This window comes from Drosophila elegans, unplaced genomic scaffold (assembly GCF_018152505.1).
Source record: "Drosophila elegans isolate 14027-0461.03 unplaced genomic scaffold, ASM1815250v1 contig_814, whole genome shotgun sequence".
Lineage (NCBI taxonomy): Eukaryota > Metazoa > Arthropoda > Insecta > Diptera > Drosophilidae > Drosophila > Drosophila elegans.
In genome coordinates this window covers 6,697,537-6,713,419 of record NW_024546167.1, presented here as the reverse complement: position 1 = coordinate 6,713,419, position 15,883 = coordinate 6,697,537, and the positions used below count along the sequence as shown (strand labels likewise).

Sequence of the window (15,883 nt, the reverse complement as noted above, 5' to 3'; positions counted from 1 at the left end):
TTTGTTGTAGACAATCTGGTTACTTAAAATTCAATTTGTTTGCAATTAATTGGATGACAGGCGGAGTTGTAACTTAAAAAAAAGAAGGTATTTAAGTGATCTTAGAAAATAAACTTCAATAAAGAAAAGTGCATAAATATGTCATAGCATAAATAATTTGAATAGAGTGCTTTAAAATATATGTTTATATAAAAAATATTTGAATACAAACAATTTACCATAACCCTTTATCAACATTTGATTGGATTGCAAAAAGCTTCTGCTGAAAATTAAAATTAAATAATAATAATTTTCTGGTTTAGTTTTTCTTTCATTTTTATTACAACTATTTACAAGGCTTACACGATTGGCATATGAATGATATAGGCATGTTTACGTGAGTTTTATTTCTTATTTACAACTAGCTAAAAGATTAGAGATACTCGTGTTTACTTGTTAGTTAATACTTAAAACGTTTTCTCTGTAAGTGTGTGTGTTTTCTATCACGCGAAATGGAAAGCTTTCAAAATTCTATTCCTGACTAAACCGAAGAAAATAATACAAATAATGATGGTGAATAATGGTGTGGCTGCTCACTCAAAGGCATGTGTTAACTGCTCGATGCTCCAGGCACTTTTCGCATGTCACCTCACAGCACCACTTGAAAACGCATTTGCAATTGGTTTGTTCCTCGACAATCCTGCGAGTATGTCCTCGATTGCAGCACAATCGATCGCAGCGATCGGATCCCGAACTGGTCACATTGCACTCCCTACCCTGGGTTCCCAACGCCCCGGTTTTCGCGTTGGGTGTGCAAAAGTCGGGCGAATCATCCGCGAATACGAGCTGGTACTTGTTCGCCGGCCTTGTGTGCGGAATCTCGGGCATAAAGCTATTCCCATCGTTGCGCAACGTCACCTTCCTGGCACTGTCGTATCGGTCGCGCAGTCGTCCTGCCACTTCCCGGAACGGAGGCATCTTCAGCCAGCAGGTCTTCACCGTGCAGGAGCCGGACAGCCCGTGGCACTTGCACTCCAGCCGCATGGCATCGCGAATGGCCTGGAAGGATACCAGCATTAAATTTTAAAACATATTTTTAAAACTTTAAATATCAATTTAATTTAAATTTTGAAATCTATTGCTGGGTTTCCCGTTTTGTTAAAATTAAATTGAATTGCAAAGTAAATTAAAGGGTTAAATTAAATTACACTTTGAAAAATCTATGAAATGTGCTTTATAAATATTTGCTAGAATCAAATCCAACTTTGACTAGTACTTAACTAGGCTATTTAATATCCCTTTTCAATGATTTTAAAGTAAACATTGTACTTACCAATCTGCCAGCATTATTATTGTGCAACTTGACCAGCGTGCCCAGATCGCTCCGCCGTTGCCTTTGCTTGGCGTCGAGGAAAACCCGTGAGTGACGAAGGCCAAAGTTGACGTTGTCACTGCATCCGCCCCACTCCCACTGCCCTTCGGGAAACTTGATGTTGTCCCAGAATTTGCGACGCCCCCGCCTCCCACCGGGCTTGCGATTCCGCCCGTTCCTGCTTTCCAGCGGGGATAAATCCGTCATGGTACTGCCGTTGTTGATTCGATTCATTCGCTCCTGTAGACTGAGATGTGGATCCAGCAGGGGATTCTGTTGTCGCAACATCGCCGCCTCCTGCTGCCGCTCTAATGCGGCTTCTGCGGTTGCCGCCGTCACCATCTGGGGCTGTCCGCCGTTTCTGCGCATGTGCGCCTTGTCGCAGGAGCACTCCACCAACGTGCCCATCGTGCACGCCTTCGTCACCGCGTAGGTCACTCCAGCGGCTGTGATCGCGTTTACGAAGCCCGTCTCTCGGGAGTCTGGAAAAGGGAGAAAAAAATGTTTATTTTATTTCATCTATTTAATGCAGGTATATTGTCAAGCTAATTTTAAATATCCCTAATAAGAAGAAAATCACAATCTTAATATCATATCATAACTTAATAATAAATTAATAAAATTAAATATATTTGCACAACTTTAAAAACCATTTTGTCTTGTTTTTCGACCCACAATATCAACCCACTGCTTTAATTATTAATAATGCTGGTTATGGTTACATTTCTTTTATAAAAATGCATATGTTTATTTTAAATTATTCCCAATTGCTTAAATAAAAAGAGCACCCTGTGCTACAACCGATTTGCCTCACGTTCAATCAATCCTCAATCATTAGCCTTGTCAGCACGTGTCGCCTGATTGATTTTAATTTGTCAGTCTCGGCGACAAAATGATTTATTGCTTGTTCGATTGGCGATCACCAATCAACGATCGCTGCTCTATGCAAATCACAAATCGCAAATGTCCGCTTGTGACTCGTGGTGTTTACAGTCACGTTTAATGAAAGCGAAATCGAAATCCGAATCGCAAATGTAATCGCTCGGTTTTTAATTTGCATAAGCTTGTAATGCGCTCGAAGGTGAAGTGCTGGTTCTTTTTCCTTCGCGACAGGTGATATGTCTTGAACCACCCTAAAATGGAGTGTTACACGAGACACTTCTTCGAGATTGTATTATTTTTTGCTGACAAGTTGACAGGGCGAGGCTTTAATCCAGAAAAAAAGGGAGAATTTCGGTGCATACGTCCGTGGAATTTATGGCACATACCCACCGTTTGGTATGTGTTTTGTTTGCGCATTGTCGTCATTAAGTGCAGCGAGCGAACGAGGATCAGTCCTCCTCTTTTCGCCTGCCTTTTTCCTGTGCAATAATTTATTAAAATTGACAGCTTTGTAGGCTCATTTCAGGCGCTATTCATCAGCGCGGGTCGCTGCATTTTTATTATGCAACTTGATGGATGGTGCGGTCTGCAAGGCCTTGTCCATGACAACCCAAAAGAAATTAAGTAAAATAAAATAAAGTCGGGGCGTGCAACGATGAGTTGTAATTAGGCAGGCAAACTGCGATAGCATCTCCACCTGGTTTCACTCTGTGTGACTCAGAGAGTGTTGACAGGTTGCCTGTTGGCACTGCATAATAAAGTGAGAGCAGTACCCCTCCACCTATAAAACTAGTTTCGTTCGACTCTGGAAAACTACTTACCACGCATTAAGATTTTCCTCATGCTCTTGCGCAGAACAGTGCAATTCCACCGCCGGTTGCGGAATTGAAATTCGCATTCGCGGAAGCCCAGGTTGATGCCATTGATGATGATCTCTTTGAGAAGGGCCGAATCGTGTCGGCAGATTTCGGCCAACTTGCCCCGCAGACGACGTGTCTTTTTGCACATTAGATTTGGATCGAGAAGGATGTTGGTGCCTTCGGCCCTGAAAAAAATAATAATCCATTGGTTTTTACGTTTTATATTTATTAGGTACTTCTTACGTTCAGAGTACTACAACTAAAAAACTAGCATACGCTTCAAATGGAAATATAACATCCATAAGTAAAAACAAAACTTAAATCTGAAAATTAGTAATTAGCTTTGAATTTTACATTCAACGACTTTGAGTATGTAGGTCTAAGTTAAGTCGGCTCAAATCTTTCAGATGATAAAATAATATCGACCAACAGTATTTTAAGTTTTTGCTAAAACTGATCCATACTCAAAAGAAAAGTTTTAACTGAAAACCTGAACGAGCCTGACTGGTTTCAATTTTAATTTCTTGCAAACATTTCAGTAACGTATTATCCATAGTTTCCGCCTAGGGCACACTCAAATCTTTAACGTCAGATACGATAAGCAATCACGTATTTGATTATCTATGACCAACTTTTTGTTTTCCTTCGAGGGTTTGTCTCTGACCCGAAGGCATTTATCAGACCAAGCACTTTGTCATCGATGAATAATCTGAACGTAGCTCACATTTTGAAGTTCGCCGAAGCTTTGGCAGTGATTTCTTGTATTTTTAGACTGACTCAGCTGAGAGTGTTCCACTCACTTTTATGGTTCTGAAAATACCAATCGCAGTTCGCTGGAAGCAATGGATGATGGACAAATCGATCAATCGGTGCTTGGGGTAAGAGCAAAACTAGCAGCAGAAATAACCGAAGCAGCAGGCCCTATTAGGCGCTTTATTTACCCCTGATCTCGAAGTGGACAGAGCATAAACCATGTGAAACACTTTCCACACAACTGGAAATCGGCGCAAAGTTCACGAACAGCCAAAGTAAATTTCACGCGAATGTGCAATGTGAAAAAAGGCGAAAAACCGAGCGATTGAGCTATTAAAAAGTCATAAATCTGAAATGGAAAAACATAAATCAGCGCAAAAGGCGAGCGATAGCCGCAGTAACAATTTTCAGTGGCCGCTTCTGAATGCTGACACATACCCGACAAGTCGATCTCAAAATGAATATATATTTTACTATAGGTATACACACAGATATATGTGTGTGCATACTGCACCCACATTGTTGGGTAATTATTAATTTTCCACCTAAATTAAATTTTAACGCCGCAGAACCAGCCGGCAAATGGCATTCAAAATGAAAACGAAAATTGCATCGATTGGGAAAATTGCGAAATGTTGGTGTGCGTAAGTGTGGGTGAAATTATATTGATCGACTTTTGGCAACGCTTCGGTTTTATAACAATAAACAATGGATGAGGACCTCTTTATGGTCGCCATTACGTATACGCAGCATATGACGACGAACAAAGCCAAAAAAAGCACAAAAATTGAGTTCATCTTTTGGAAGTTTTGTGTTTTTGCCTTTGGCTTTCTGCAGCTTTGGGATTTTAGAAAAATAAACGCAGACAGATTTCGGCTAAGCAGTATAAATAAATAAATACAACTATTTTTAATGAACTTGTGTGCGGAATGATTTACGCATTGGATGGCGCCAAACTCATAAGTGGAAGCTTAGCCGACAAATATGCTAATAACCGGATGATTGGTGGATCGGATTTGTTGTCTCAGATATATACTACCAATTTTACTATGTTTTGCAAAAACATAGCGTTACATGAAAGCGCTATCCGGGTGTTTTCGCGATTGGGAATACATTTTAAACGATTACGATTTATCCAGATTAAATAGTTAGAGCTTACTCCTTGTATAAATAAAAATATTTAATTATTTGCTTATAAATAAAAATGTATTTTTAAATTATGTGTTTAGTTAATTTTTAAATTATTCACAAAGTTAAAATTATAACTATTATTATTTTAAAAATTCTCATCGTTCCCGCATATCTGATAACCCAGTTCTGGTGCTCCCAATTTTCTCAGAGCAAGTAGATAAACCACTTGAACCGCTTCAAATTCCCATTATCGATGCCCACCTGGGTTGCTTTTGCCACCTGGCTGTTGCACTGTGGCTCCCTGTGGCAATGCCACAAAAAAATGTACACACACTTCCAGAACACTCGAGGAGATTATGACAACTTAATAGCTACAAAATGAAACAAAAAATCAAATAACAAATAGAGCAGACACACGCACGCACAAGTACTTAACGAAAATATTAACTCCAAAAGGCAACAAAAACAATCGCTATCGCCTCTCGACCGCCAAACACAAACTTCAAATGATAGACGCGCTGGTAAACAAAGTAGAAACAATTGAAGTTCAAATCACAATGATCATCTTCATCTTCGATCGAGATGTTGCTGTTGGGAATCTAGATGTTGCTGCTGCTGCTGTTGCTGCTGCTGCTACTCTAGATGTTGCTGCTTTGATGATGATGACGTCTTGGCTGCGTTGCGTTGATGACTGGAGAGATCTAAAGAACTCAAACACCTTTCAACCACACAAGTTGCCACCACCACCGAACACAAATAGCAACTCAAAACACAACACAACACAAAAAAAGGAGATTTTTGTTAAGCGGAAAATAGCCGCACAGAGAGTGGAGCAACCGATCGTTCGACACTTTTTGGTTTTTGAAGTTGAACTGAAGTTTACTTGGCAGCGAAGTCGGCAGCGAAGTTGTCGGCAAACATGAAAAGGAGCCAGCACAACTTCAGGTCTCTCAGGTCCCTCTTCCGATCCCTCTGCCCCCTTCGATTCCCTTCCCGTTCCCCCTCTCCCATATGCCATCCCATACGATACCATTCCATGCCATACCATACTATTCCATACCATCCCGTCCAGTAAGGCAACACTTGGCAACGTATCTTTATTTTGCTTCCAGTAAACGTGTGCGTTTGTTGGCCTGGTATGGGTGTCGTTATAGGCTTCAATGGACTTTCAGTGATTGCTTTCCCTCTCTTTCCCTTTGTATCTGCCTTTCTCTCTCTTTGGGTGCTTTGGCATTGATCAAAGTGCCCGGTTTGGTTTGGTAGTCCCAAACAGACAAGTGGTTGAAATTTCCCATACTATCCCATACCCCATGGACTTGAAGATACTATAAGTGGGTTACCAAAAGTTTTGAAATTTTGCGGGAATTTCGCAAAATTTTGCGGGAATGTTTTAAATTTTATTTTGAATATTGCTTAGTTTACAGAATAAGCTTCAGTAAAATGCAGGCTCAAGAAAGCAAAGATAGCAGAAAATTTCGGCAACTGTAAGCCATTGAATAAATTTAAATTTTAAAACTAAATCATTAGTTAAAAACTCTTAAAGCATCTTCTAAACAAAATATAAAGCATTATATTTTGTGAAAACTTTAAGGATAACTTATAACAAGATTAGTATTTAAAATTTACTTATTTTTTTCATTTGGCAAAGTAAGAAAGTTCCGAATTATAATTAATAATTATGCTTAAACCAATTTAAGAACTTTCCAAAATAAATGATACAATTTAAATGTATAATTTCATGAAAACTATTTATTTAAAACAATTAATTTTCCCCAAAATACTTTTGCCTTTGCTGCAGTTTTCTTTACTTGCTATCTCTATATGTCCCTGTAAATAAGTAAAATCGTTTGATTGACTTATTATTGTGAGTTGCCTGAGCAGGTTGTCCAGCTCCTTCGCTCCTCTATGCCACAATCTTCCCCACCTTCCCCTGGGGTCAGTGTAAACAAATCAACGACTTAAACCACTTGTCAACATGCGAGTGGCAAAGTATTTAAACAAAGCGTTGACAAGTGAATGAATGGCCATTGGATTGGTCGCCCGGCTGGCTCTCTGTCTGTTTTTATTTTCTGACTTTTCTGACTGCCTGACTCTGAGCTGGTCCGTTGGATTTCTGACTCGGCCAAGTCAAGTGCTGTTGTGGCTGGTCAGTTTCATTTACGCGCTCAAATATTTGTCTACAGAATGCCTCGGCGCAAGTGCTGATCTCTTGTGCATACGAATTTCGAGGGAGAAGCGTTTGATGTGGGCGGCAGCATTGACAATCGATTAGGTCCCCCCAAGCCACGGCTACTGGCAAAAAACGTAAATAAATAAATAAGAAACACCGAAAAGGTGTTGACATGACTGGGAGTTGGGAACCGATCTGATCCGGTGGGTGCGGCATCGTGTGTGGGCGCCGCATGCTGCTTTTTTGCACCTTTTTTTTGGTGGTGAGGGGGGATCAAAGAAACTGGCGTTTGTCATTTGGCAATTAGCATATTAACGTGTTGGCGCCGTCGCTTTGGAACTCAGAAAACCCCTATTTCTTTTTATACCGAACCCTGAGCGATACCAAAATATAGTGACCTAAATATTGTTAGTAAATTAAATAACAATAATGTAAAATGCAATCAAAAACTTTAACTGAATCCGTAATTGTCTTAATAATTTGAATTCTTAGATAACATCCAAAAAGTCTTTTCTATTTTTTTATACCTAAATCACTGGCTTTAAACTCCTTTTTTGTGTCAATGCTGGAATCATAAAACTTAGCTATTCGTACTGTTTCCCAGGCATGTCCATGTCCAATTGGCGCAACAAAAACGCTGGCTAATAATTCAGGCATATTTACTATGAGTATTTCTTGCGCCAGGCAATGTCATTCCTTTAACAAGCCTCCTCCAGTGCCAGTGGGCAGGGCACGACTTCAACTTTAGCCTTAAGTGCCTTAACTTCACTTAACTCCCTGGGCCTACAAAGGCGACATCAATCTCGGACTTGGTGACTTTGAGGTGCGCAAATTGCGACAACGTTTAACTTAATTATGGCTCAAATAGGCGTAGCTGGCCTTAGGTAACGATCATCGGCGCACGGACATGGTCATGTTCATGTCAAGGATGCCTAAACTGTGCTTAATCACAGTGATTGAGGTTGTGAGAACAAAGAATTGGGCACTGGCTGATGGACAAGGATTCCATGGGGCTTAGAATGCCAGCGCCATTAGACAAAAATGTTGATACGACGAAAAATTGACAATATTATGATTGGGAAAAGTATAGATTAAATATAAAATTATTTTATTTGTCTGTCATGAGATATTTAATAAATGTATGTCATAAGGTAAACAAATTATTTAATTTAAAAAATATTTTAATAAAAAATATTAATCTTTTCAATATATAGTTTTTCTAAATTATTATTAGTTTTAGTATTTGACAGTATGGATTTATTATAAAAAGAAAGTCTTGGTTGCTTGAAAATATATATATATATATATATATATATAGATATAGATATATAGATTACAATTACAATATAGATATATAGATTACAATGAACTTATATTCACATTACCAAATTATGAAAGGAAAAGCAGATTTGTGTAGAGATTCAAATTAACTTAGAGTTTTAAAACAATTCCAATTTTCTTAAAGTTGTTATAAACAATCATAATTTCTTTTTATTTACGTTCGCTATAAATAAGCTTCCGTACTTTCCTAAGATCCCTGATCGCAGTGCATCATCATCCTTTTGAGATGACGACATGTACGTATTCTTGGGGCACTCGACTCACATTGCCTGACAGACATCTTGGGTTGGCCCTCTACCTGTTCATGTGCCATAATGTCCTCCAACTTGACCCTTGTCGTGTTCTTTTGTTTCGTCATCCAATTTAATTATGATGCAGACGACAGACAGGCCGAAGACAGACACATTCGACAGTATAACGGGGGGAAAGCGACAAATTAACAAAATAAACAAATGGCATGACTCTTAATTAAAAGATTTGCAACATCTAGGGCCTTGGTAAGTAGCTACTTTTTGGGGTTGAGGTTGGGGAAAGACACTTGAACGTGAAACTTTCTCTACAGACACGCAGGCAAGCACTGAGACTCTCGTTAATGTCGAGCGAATTGTGTCAGAGACTCTTTTTTGCTGCTCATAATCAACTCATCTGCATTGGATTTTGGCAATTGGCCGAGTTTTGTCTGCTCGTTAGTTGAACATAATTATTGTGCTGTTTTTGCGTTTTGTTGGGGGTGTTTGTTGCTGCTGCTGCTGTTGCTGCTGTTGCTGCTTCTGCTTCTGCTGGCTCATAAAGTGTGCCAAATTTGCGGCAGAGATAATATCGTGGTTGCACGGGGCGTATGAGCAATGTTGTTGATGCAACCACCGACTGTGGAGCCAACGCAGCTTGAGACTAAGTGGCCACTGGGCCACCAACCACCCCCTCGGGCTTGCCTTAACCCATAAACGCCGCGCCTGGCATTAATTACCATTTCACATGCTGCGAATGCCAAAAGAAAAATAGATGAAAAATCAAAAGATGAGCATGGGCACTGACTGAACCGATTTTCGATGAATGAAAATGTGTATTGCATATTGAATGAAAAGCAGGAAGTCGCCAGCAAATGTCAAATGATTTTCTCAACGGAAATGAGCTCATTTAGGGCTTTTGGGGGGCAAAAACCAAACAGCAGCATCAGATCTCGCAAATTGCAAGATCTTCATCATCGTCTCGCGCGCTGGTTTTAATTAAATTCCAGACACATCAGCGCTAAATTTCTGCCCGATCAACGGCAATTTGTTGTAAGTTTCTCTGTAATTGGCTGATGCCCCTTGTAGGTCCCTCTGCTGCCTGGAATTTCCATTCATTTAACGGAACATCTACACACTATACGAGTACGATCCCCGCCGATCCACATTTGCTCATCTCTGGCCCATCGATTATGATCTCAATCGCTCACACAACGACCGTTTGATTTAATGCACTTTGCCTGCGAATTTCGCAAAATGCACACAAACAAAATGAGATATGATTTTGTGGGGCTGTAAGCCCCCCAAATCGCTTCGTTTTAGCTATTTCCGGACCCATTGTAAAATTTAAATTACGTCGATCCGCATTCGATCGTTTATTGAAAACTGATCGATCCGTTTCGTGCATTTAGGCAGCTGATGGATTGGAATGGATTTACTAATATTTTGTTGAATGTGTCAGTTAAATTTGGGATATTGAATGAGTGGGTAATTAATTTCAACAATTAGCTTGATTATTAAAATAGCTAAGGGAATTTTAATGTGTCCTTAGTGGAACAATTTACGCCAATAAATAATGAAAGCTAAAAATATTTTATCCGCAATTATGAGTTGATGCAAATATATCAATATACCATGTATCAAAACCTTACCATAAAAGTAGTCTTTAAATTTTGGTATATAACGAATTTAATTTAAGTTTTAAAATTACTAAGCCCTACCCCTAAAAAAAATTTTTAAGATTAAATTACACTTATCTATTTCCAATTTTTGTCGGCTTTTTATATTCTTTTAAAAGTATTTCCAAATATTTTTTGTTTACTACTTGAGTGCTTAAGTGGTATCAGCAATAATTTAACACCTCAGTCAGTCGGTTCATCTGTCACCCTTCATGGCCTGCAGACTGTCATCAGTTTGGCTGGTTTTTTTATTTAAATAAATTATTTTTTGGTTGCATTTTTGGCGGCTCCCTTGACCGGCACAGATGAAGCGTAGAAAGTGGCACAACCAAAGGCAGACGTTTTTGGTTTAATTTTTGTTTTCTGTGCACCTTTTGGGTGGACGACAATTCGCCTCTACTATGTGGCCACATCTCTCGTTCAGCGTTCGACATCAAAAGGCGGCAAAAAGAACTGACAGCGCTGAACTTGAGCTTTAATTATTTAATTAATTTATTGTGAAAAAGTGCCAATTGAATTGGATGCAGCATGGAAACACCCATCCACTTTTCAGCCCACCACCTTTTCCTTTAATTTTTCGGGTGTCCACCGTCGCTTGCTGACGCGCCCAGTTGCACAGAACTCAAATTAAATTCATGAAAATAAAAATACAAATAAAAAAGGTATATAATGGGTATATTTGCAAGCCACAAAATCGTCATGCAGTCTACGCCACGCGACGCCCACGCCGCCCCCTTTTAGCCACCCTGCCGACCTGGCAAATTTCGGCTTTCGCTGCCGTTGACAGCCGCAATATTTCTACCTTTTGGCAAATAAATACAAATGCAGACCTCTTTGGCCAAATTCATTGATGCCACTTTGCTGGCAAATATTTTGGCAAAGTGCATAACTTATGTGTAAGAAGGTAGCCCCTTCCTACCCGTCACTATTTTTCTTTCTATTTGATGTCTGTCCTCCTCGGTTTGTTTATTTATTTTCTCATCTCGTTGGACGCCTTTTCGCCTGTAATTTCGCGCATAAATTGCTCCAAGTGTCATTTGGTTTTTCGGCTTCAGCCGCTTCTATGCAATATATTTTTTTTGGCCACAAAAAAAAGAGGGAGAGTAGAAAAGTTGCCATGTAATTAAATCTAAATCAAACGTCACATTTTGAAGGTCCCCCGAGTCGGTCGCCACGCTCGATTGGCTCTGATTTGGATTTGCATTTGCATTTTGGCCATTAAGATCGCTTTTGGCTGTGCATTTATTTTTGGTACCTGCACTTTTTTATTTTCGATCTACTCAACCGGAAGCTGTTACGCCAATCTCTATCTCGTAAATTGATGCGGTTTGACATGAACACAGATGCTCTGAGGTTAAAAGACCTCCCGAGCGGGTGGTAATGGGTTTTTTGGCATTGAAACAGAACATAAATTGCATGTTGAGCGGGCACCAACGGGCCAAATAGAAGCGACTTTGTTAGCTAAGACTAAACTAAAAGATTATATTTAGAGACTTTATTTTTTTTTTCTTAGAATTTATGGGGTGAATTTACCACAGGTAAATACAAGAATGCTTAATTTTTATTTCAATCATCAGGTATCAGCTGACGGCCCTAGCCATCATCCAAACCATCCTCCAAAAGTGGTAAAGTTGTATTGAAAAAAACTGAATATTAATTTTTTTGTATTATAAAATTCGCCAAATTAATTATGTAAATACTGATTTTTTCTCCATAAGAACCGAATTCATAAACTAACATAGAAAGTTTTTTTTAGTAGCAGTTCGCAATTAAATGATTTCAAATAGAAATAAATAAACATACATACTTAATTTTAATTTCGTTTTTCCAACGATAAAACGTTGCTATATAAACAAGGTACTTAAAGTTTGACCTAGCAAACAACTTTAATTCTTTAATTTGTTCTTGACCTGGTATGGAAAATAATATTACAAACAGTAAATTACAGCAGAAATGTTTTGTTAAGTTAACTGAGTTTTTTTAAATATATTTTCATATTTTAAATGCTGATACTTTGTAGGAATGTTTTTATTAGTTAATTTAATGCCACTTACCAGCCGAATCCAGTCATTGGCATTGCGAATATTAAAATTGCAATTACCATGAGCAAACGCATATCGATTGGAGCCGCCAAGTGCAGCGGCAACAAACCAAATTTTGGCCCGTTGAGCTGTTTCTGTTTTTTTCAGTGAGCGAGTGCTATATAAATATAATGTTTTTGTTGTTGTTTCTTCTTTTGGCAGGTAGTTAAAGTTAAAGCCGTTTTTATTGCGGCCACGATGAGTACACGAGATGCTTATTTGAATATCGTTGACGTGTGCGAATTAATCAAGCTGCTCGAGTTGAGTGGATTTTTTTTATATATTTCGTCAGGGGGAAGTTGGCGGTTTTTGGCGGAATCCCGGGCGACATGATCACCGTTCTGATCCAAGGAGATCTGGGTGATCTGGCTGATCTTTCCTGATCTTTCACTTTTTGTTTTTGGTTTTTCTGCTGCTGTCTGCGGCAGAGGCTGCGTACGCACACGGAGAAAGCTGCCGGCGTACTGAGCAGCGGTCAAAAGGAATATTGCCAAGGAGTTGTCGGCCAGGTTTCGCGATACAGGCGAACGAAACAAACAAAAAGTTCCAGGCCAAAAAGTTGAACAGCGAATCAAAAACCTGGCCAAGGGTGGAGTCCAACTGGGGAATTGTTTTTTTTTTATTATTTTTTTGTTTTTTTTTTTGGGCCCACTGGCTGGGGGATATGGTATATGGCGGGGTGTAGGATGTGTGTTCGATGACCAGGGAGTAGCGTAAAAAATGAAATTAAACGCGCGCTTTAATCAGAATCCCAGGCCGAAGACCCAAGTCGCGCGACTCTGCTTTTGTCCGCACTTTTTATTTTGATTTTTATATTCGTTGTGCCTTTTGGGCCGAATCTTTCTTTTTTTCCGTGCTCCTTTTATGTTTTTGTTAATTTCGTTCTTTGCTGAAGCTGTGGCGCATCCTTTGCGCCCGTTTTTCCCATGTTCCCAACATATCACAAGACGCACATTCGAGAGGAGAATTCTTCTCGCGATCGGAACACTCGCACTGACCACCGTTCGTGTGGATCTGAATCTGAGGGATCGCTAGCCGATCATTTCGAGAACGTAAACTCGTAACAACCGTGGGATTTTCCACCTCCTCTGCGCTCGCGAAAAACCTCACTCGCGAAATATAACCGAATACCGATTCTGCGGATCGGATCGGATCGGATAGTATAGGAACGGAACGGATCGGATCGGGGAGATCTGGCGACCCCACAAAAAAAATATAAGGCACTCTATGAATGGACGTCGGTTGTCGGCCGGTTGTCGGATCGTTTCTGATTGTGATACGTCGCCGTCGAAAAGTCTCTTCCTCCACTTTAGTTGCTCTGCTGACGCTCCGTTTGGAAGCGTGAAAATTTATTTCACTCATGCGCGATCCGAGCGCTCAAAATCTGTGGCGTTCTGTTCTTTTCCCCCAACGCACAATGGGCCAGATCGCATTGATTGGGCATAAAGTGAAGGGTAAATGGATGAGACAAATCGGAAAACACAATATTCACATGCCAGAGAAGCAAATTTTTTGTAATGATAAAATAAAACAAAATAAAAAAGCAGTTTTTTATGCACATTTTAATGTGTGTACTCTTCTTCAACACTATTTAAAAGAATTTTTTCGAATAGAGAAAAGAAAGTCAATGTTAAGCATCTTACGAACTTAATATTTTTCAAAAATTGTAATTGCAAACTTGGGCTAAGAATAGGTTTTTATTTCGCCATTTCAAGCCTTTTATTTTATTTTAATGCTACTTTTTTCAATTATTTAAATTATTTAAAATAAAAAAAAAGGGCGCTCATTTGCATTGTTAGACGCATGGGTGTTTCTTAAATCTATAATCTAACTATTGACTCGGTATAGTTTTTAAGTTCTACCGGTAATTTTTTCGTTAAGCTTTAACTCTTAATATAATGATTAACGATTTATGCGAAAAAATAGCAGTCTGGCCCAGAGTGCACAGTCGCAGTCGCAGTTGACGTCTCAGCGGCGACGCCACTGCCCGTAGTTTTTGTGTTGATTTTTTGAGATATTTTCTAATGTATCTGTAGATTGTGTTGGATGTGCTTTATTTTTGACGGGGTATACGGCTTGAACAGTGCTCGCCATTTGTATGCGAACAAAGTGAAAGTTGGAAAGAACTGACAAGTTACTTTTGATTAAGCTTTTGTATTTATTCTGGAGTTCTGAGAAGAGAATATCCTTTAACTATTTAAGCTCCAATTCTCTACAAAAAGTACAAATATAACACAAGACAAACCAATTTTAGAGCTCGATTCCTTATTTGATTGGGGCCAAAAGATGACCATAGTTTTGTTGTGTGTTCAAATGCAATTAAAAGTTGAGTTTTTCTTTAAATATTGAAGATATTTCTAAAATATTATTTGAATTTAATCTATTATAATCAGTTTTACTTTAAGCTGCAAGCAATTTTATTTATATCTAAAACAAGTTTGATTTATCGTTTTAAATGTGGATATTGTGGATCAAAAGAACTTATAGTTTATTATTGTCAGTTTAATTGTTATATATTCGGGTCGTTCATATTCCATTGACAAGCACTTTTTCCACTCAGTGTTGGCTTTTTGACTCGGTTACGGTTACCTACATTTTGATTTCCGTTTCGGTGACACTGTTGTCCTATCCACACCGCACCTCCGAGCTCCGAACCTCCCCTTCTGCAACTCATCCCCCCAAAAAATTTCTCCTCCACCCGCACTCTGTTTTGGCCGCCGCGAATTGTTTACACGCGACAAACTTGTCATCTTTTTTTCGTGTACATCTCGGATGATAAAAAAAGGTTAGCGACTTTGTCTTTGGCGTGCTCTCCGGTTGTTGGGCTAGGCCACCAGCTCAGGTAACAACAAACAAAATATAAAAAACCAGAAACAATATCAACTGATGGTCAAAAAAGAGAGGAGAAACATAGAGCATCAAACAAAGTCGCATGATCATAAAAATTGTGCCACTTTTGTACTCAACCACTGTCCTAGTCACTCGGAGATCTTGTGTTCCAAGCGTCGGAGTTTGCAAACACTCCATCGTCATCTACATATCCATCTTCAGCTTTAGACACGTTCGCGTAATAACGCTTCGTCTTCGTATCTGGGCAGCTAATCATTTTCAAATACCATAAAAACACATTTCACAGAGCTCAACTGATGCTCGGCAAAAAGCTGAAAGCCAGCTAAAACAAAAACGGGAGCAGCTACCAAAAGCTTAGACAGTCAACAGCAGAGATCTTGGCTATATGGCGTGTTGATCTCGTGCTGCCGCTTAAATTGTAGCATATAATGCTAACTGAAGATACTCTTTATTCAATTGTATACTTTGGAATTAAAATATATTTGTAATGATATTTGTTATTTTAAATCATTGTTTATTTTAAATAGTTAGACAGGAAACCTTAAAAATTCACTATTA

At 39.1% G+C, this 15,883-nt stretch overlaps 1 protein-coding gene across 1 annotated transcript; it reads right to left on the bottom strand.

The window, feature by feature from the left end:
• Positions 1–297: 297 nt before the first annotated feature.
• LOC108138318 (protein Wnt-6) lies at positions 298–13,727 on the bottom strand. Its single transcript, XM_017260477.2, has 4 exons — positions 12,449–13,727; positions 3,055–3,278; positions 1,313–1,833; positions 298–1,038 (listed from the first exon to the last, which is right to left on the bottom strand). Exons 1-4 carry the CDS (start codon positions 12,508–12,510, stop codon positions 577–579), a joined length of 1,269 nt encoding a protein of 422 aa, XP_017115966.1. The 5' UTR covers positions 12,511–13,727; the 3' UTR covers positions 298–576.
• Positions 13,728–15,883: the final 2,156 nt, after the last annotated feature.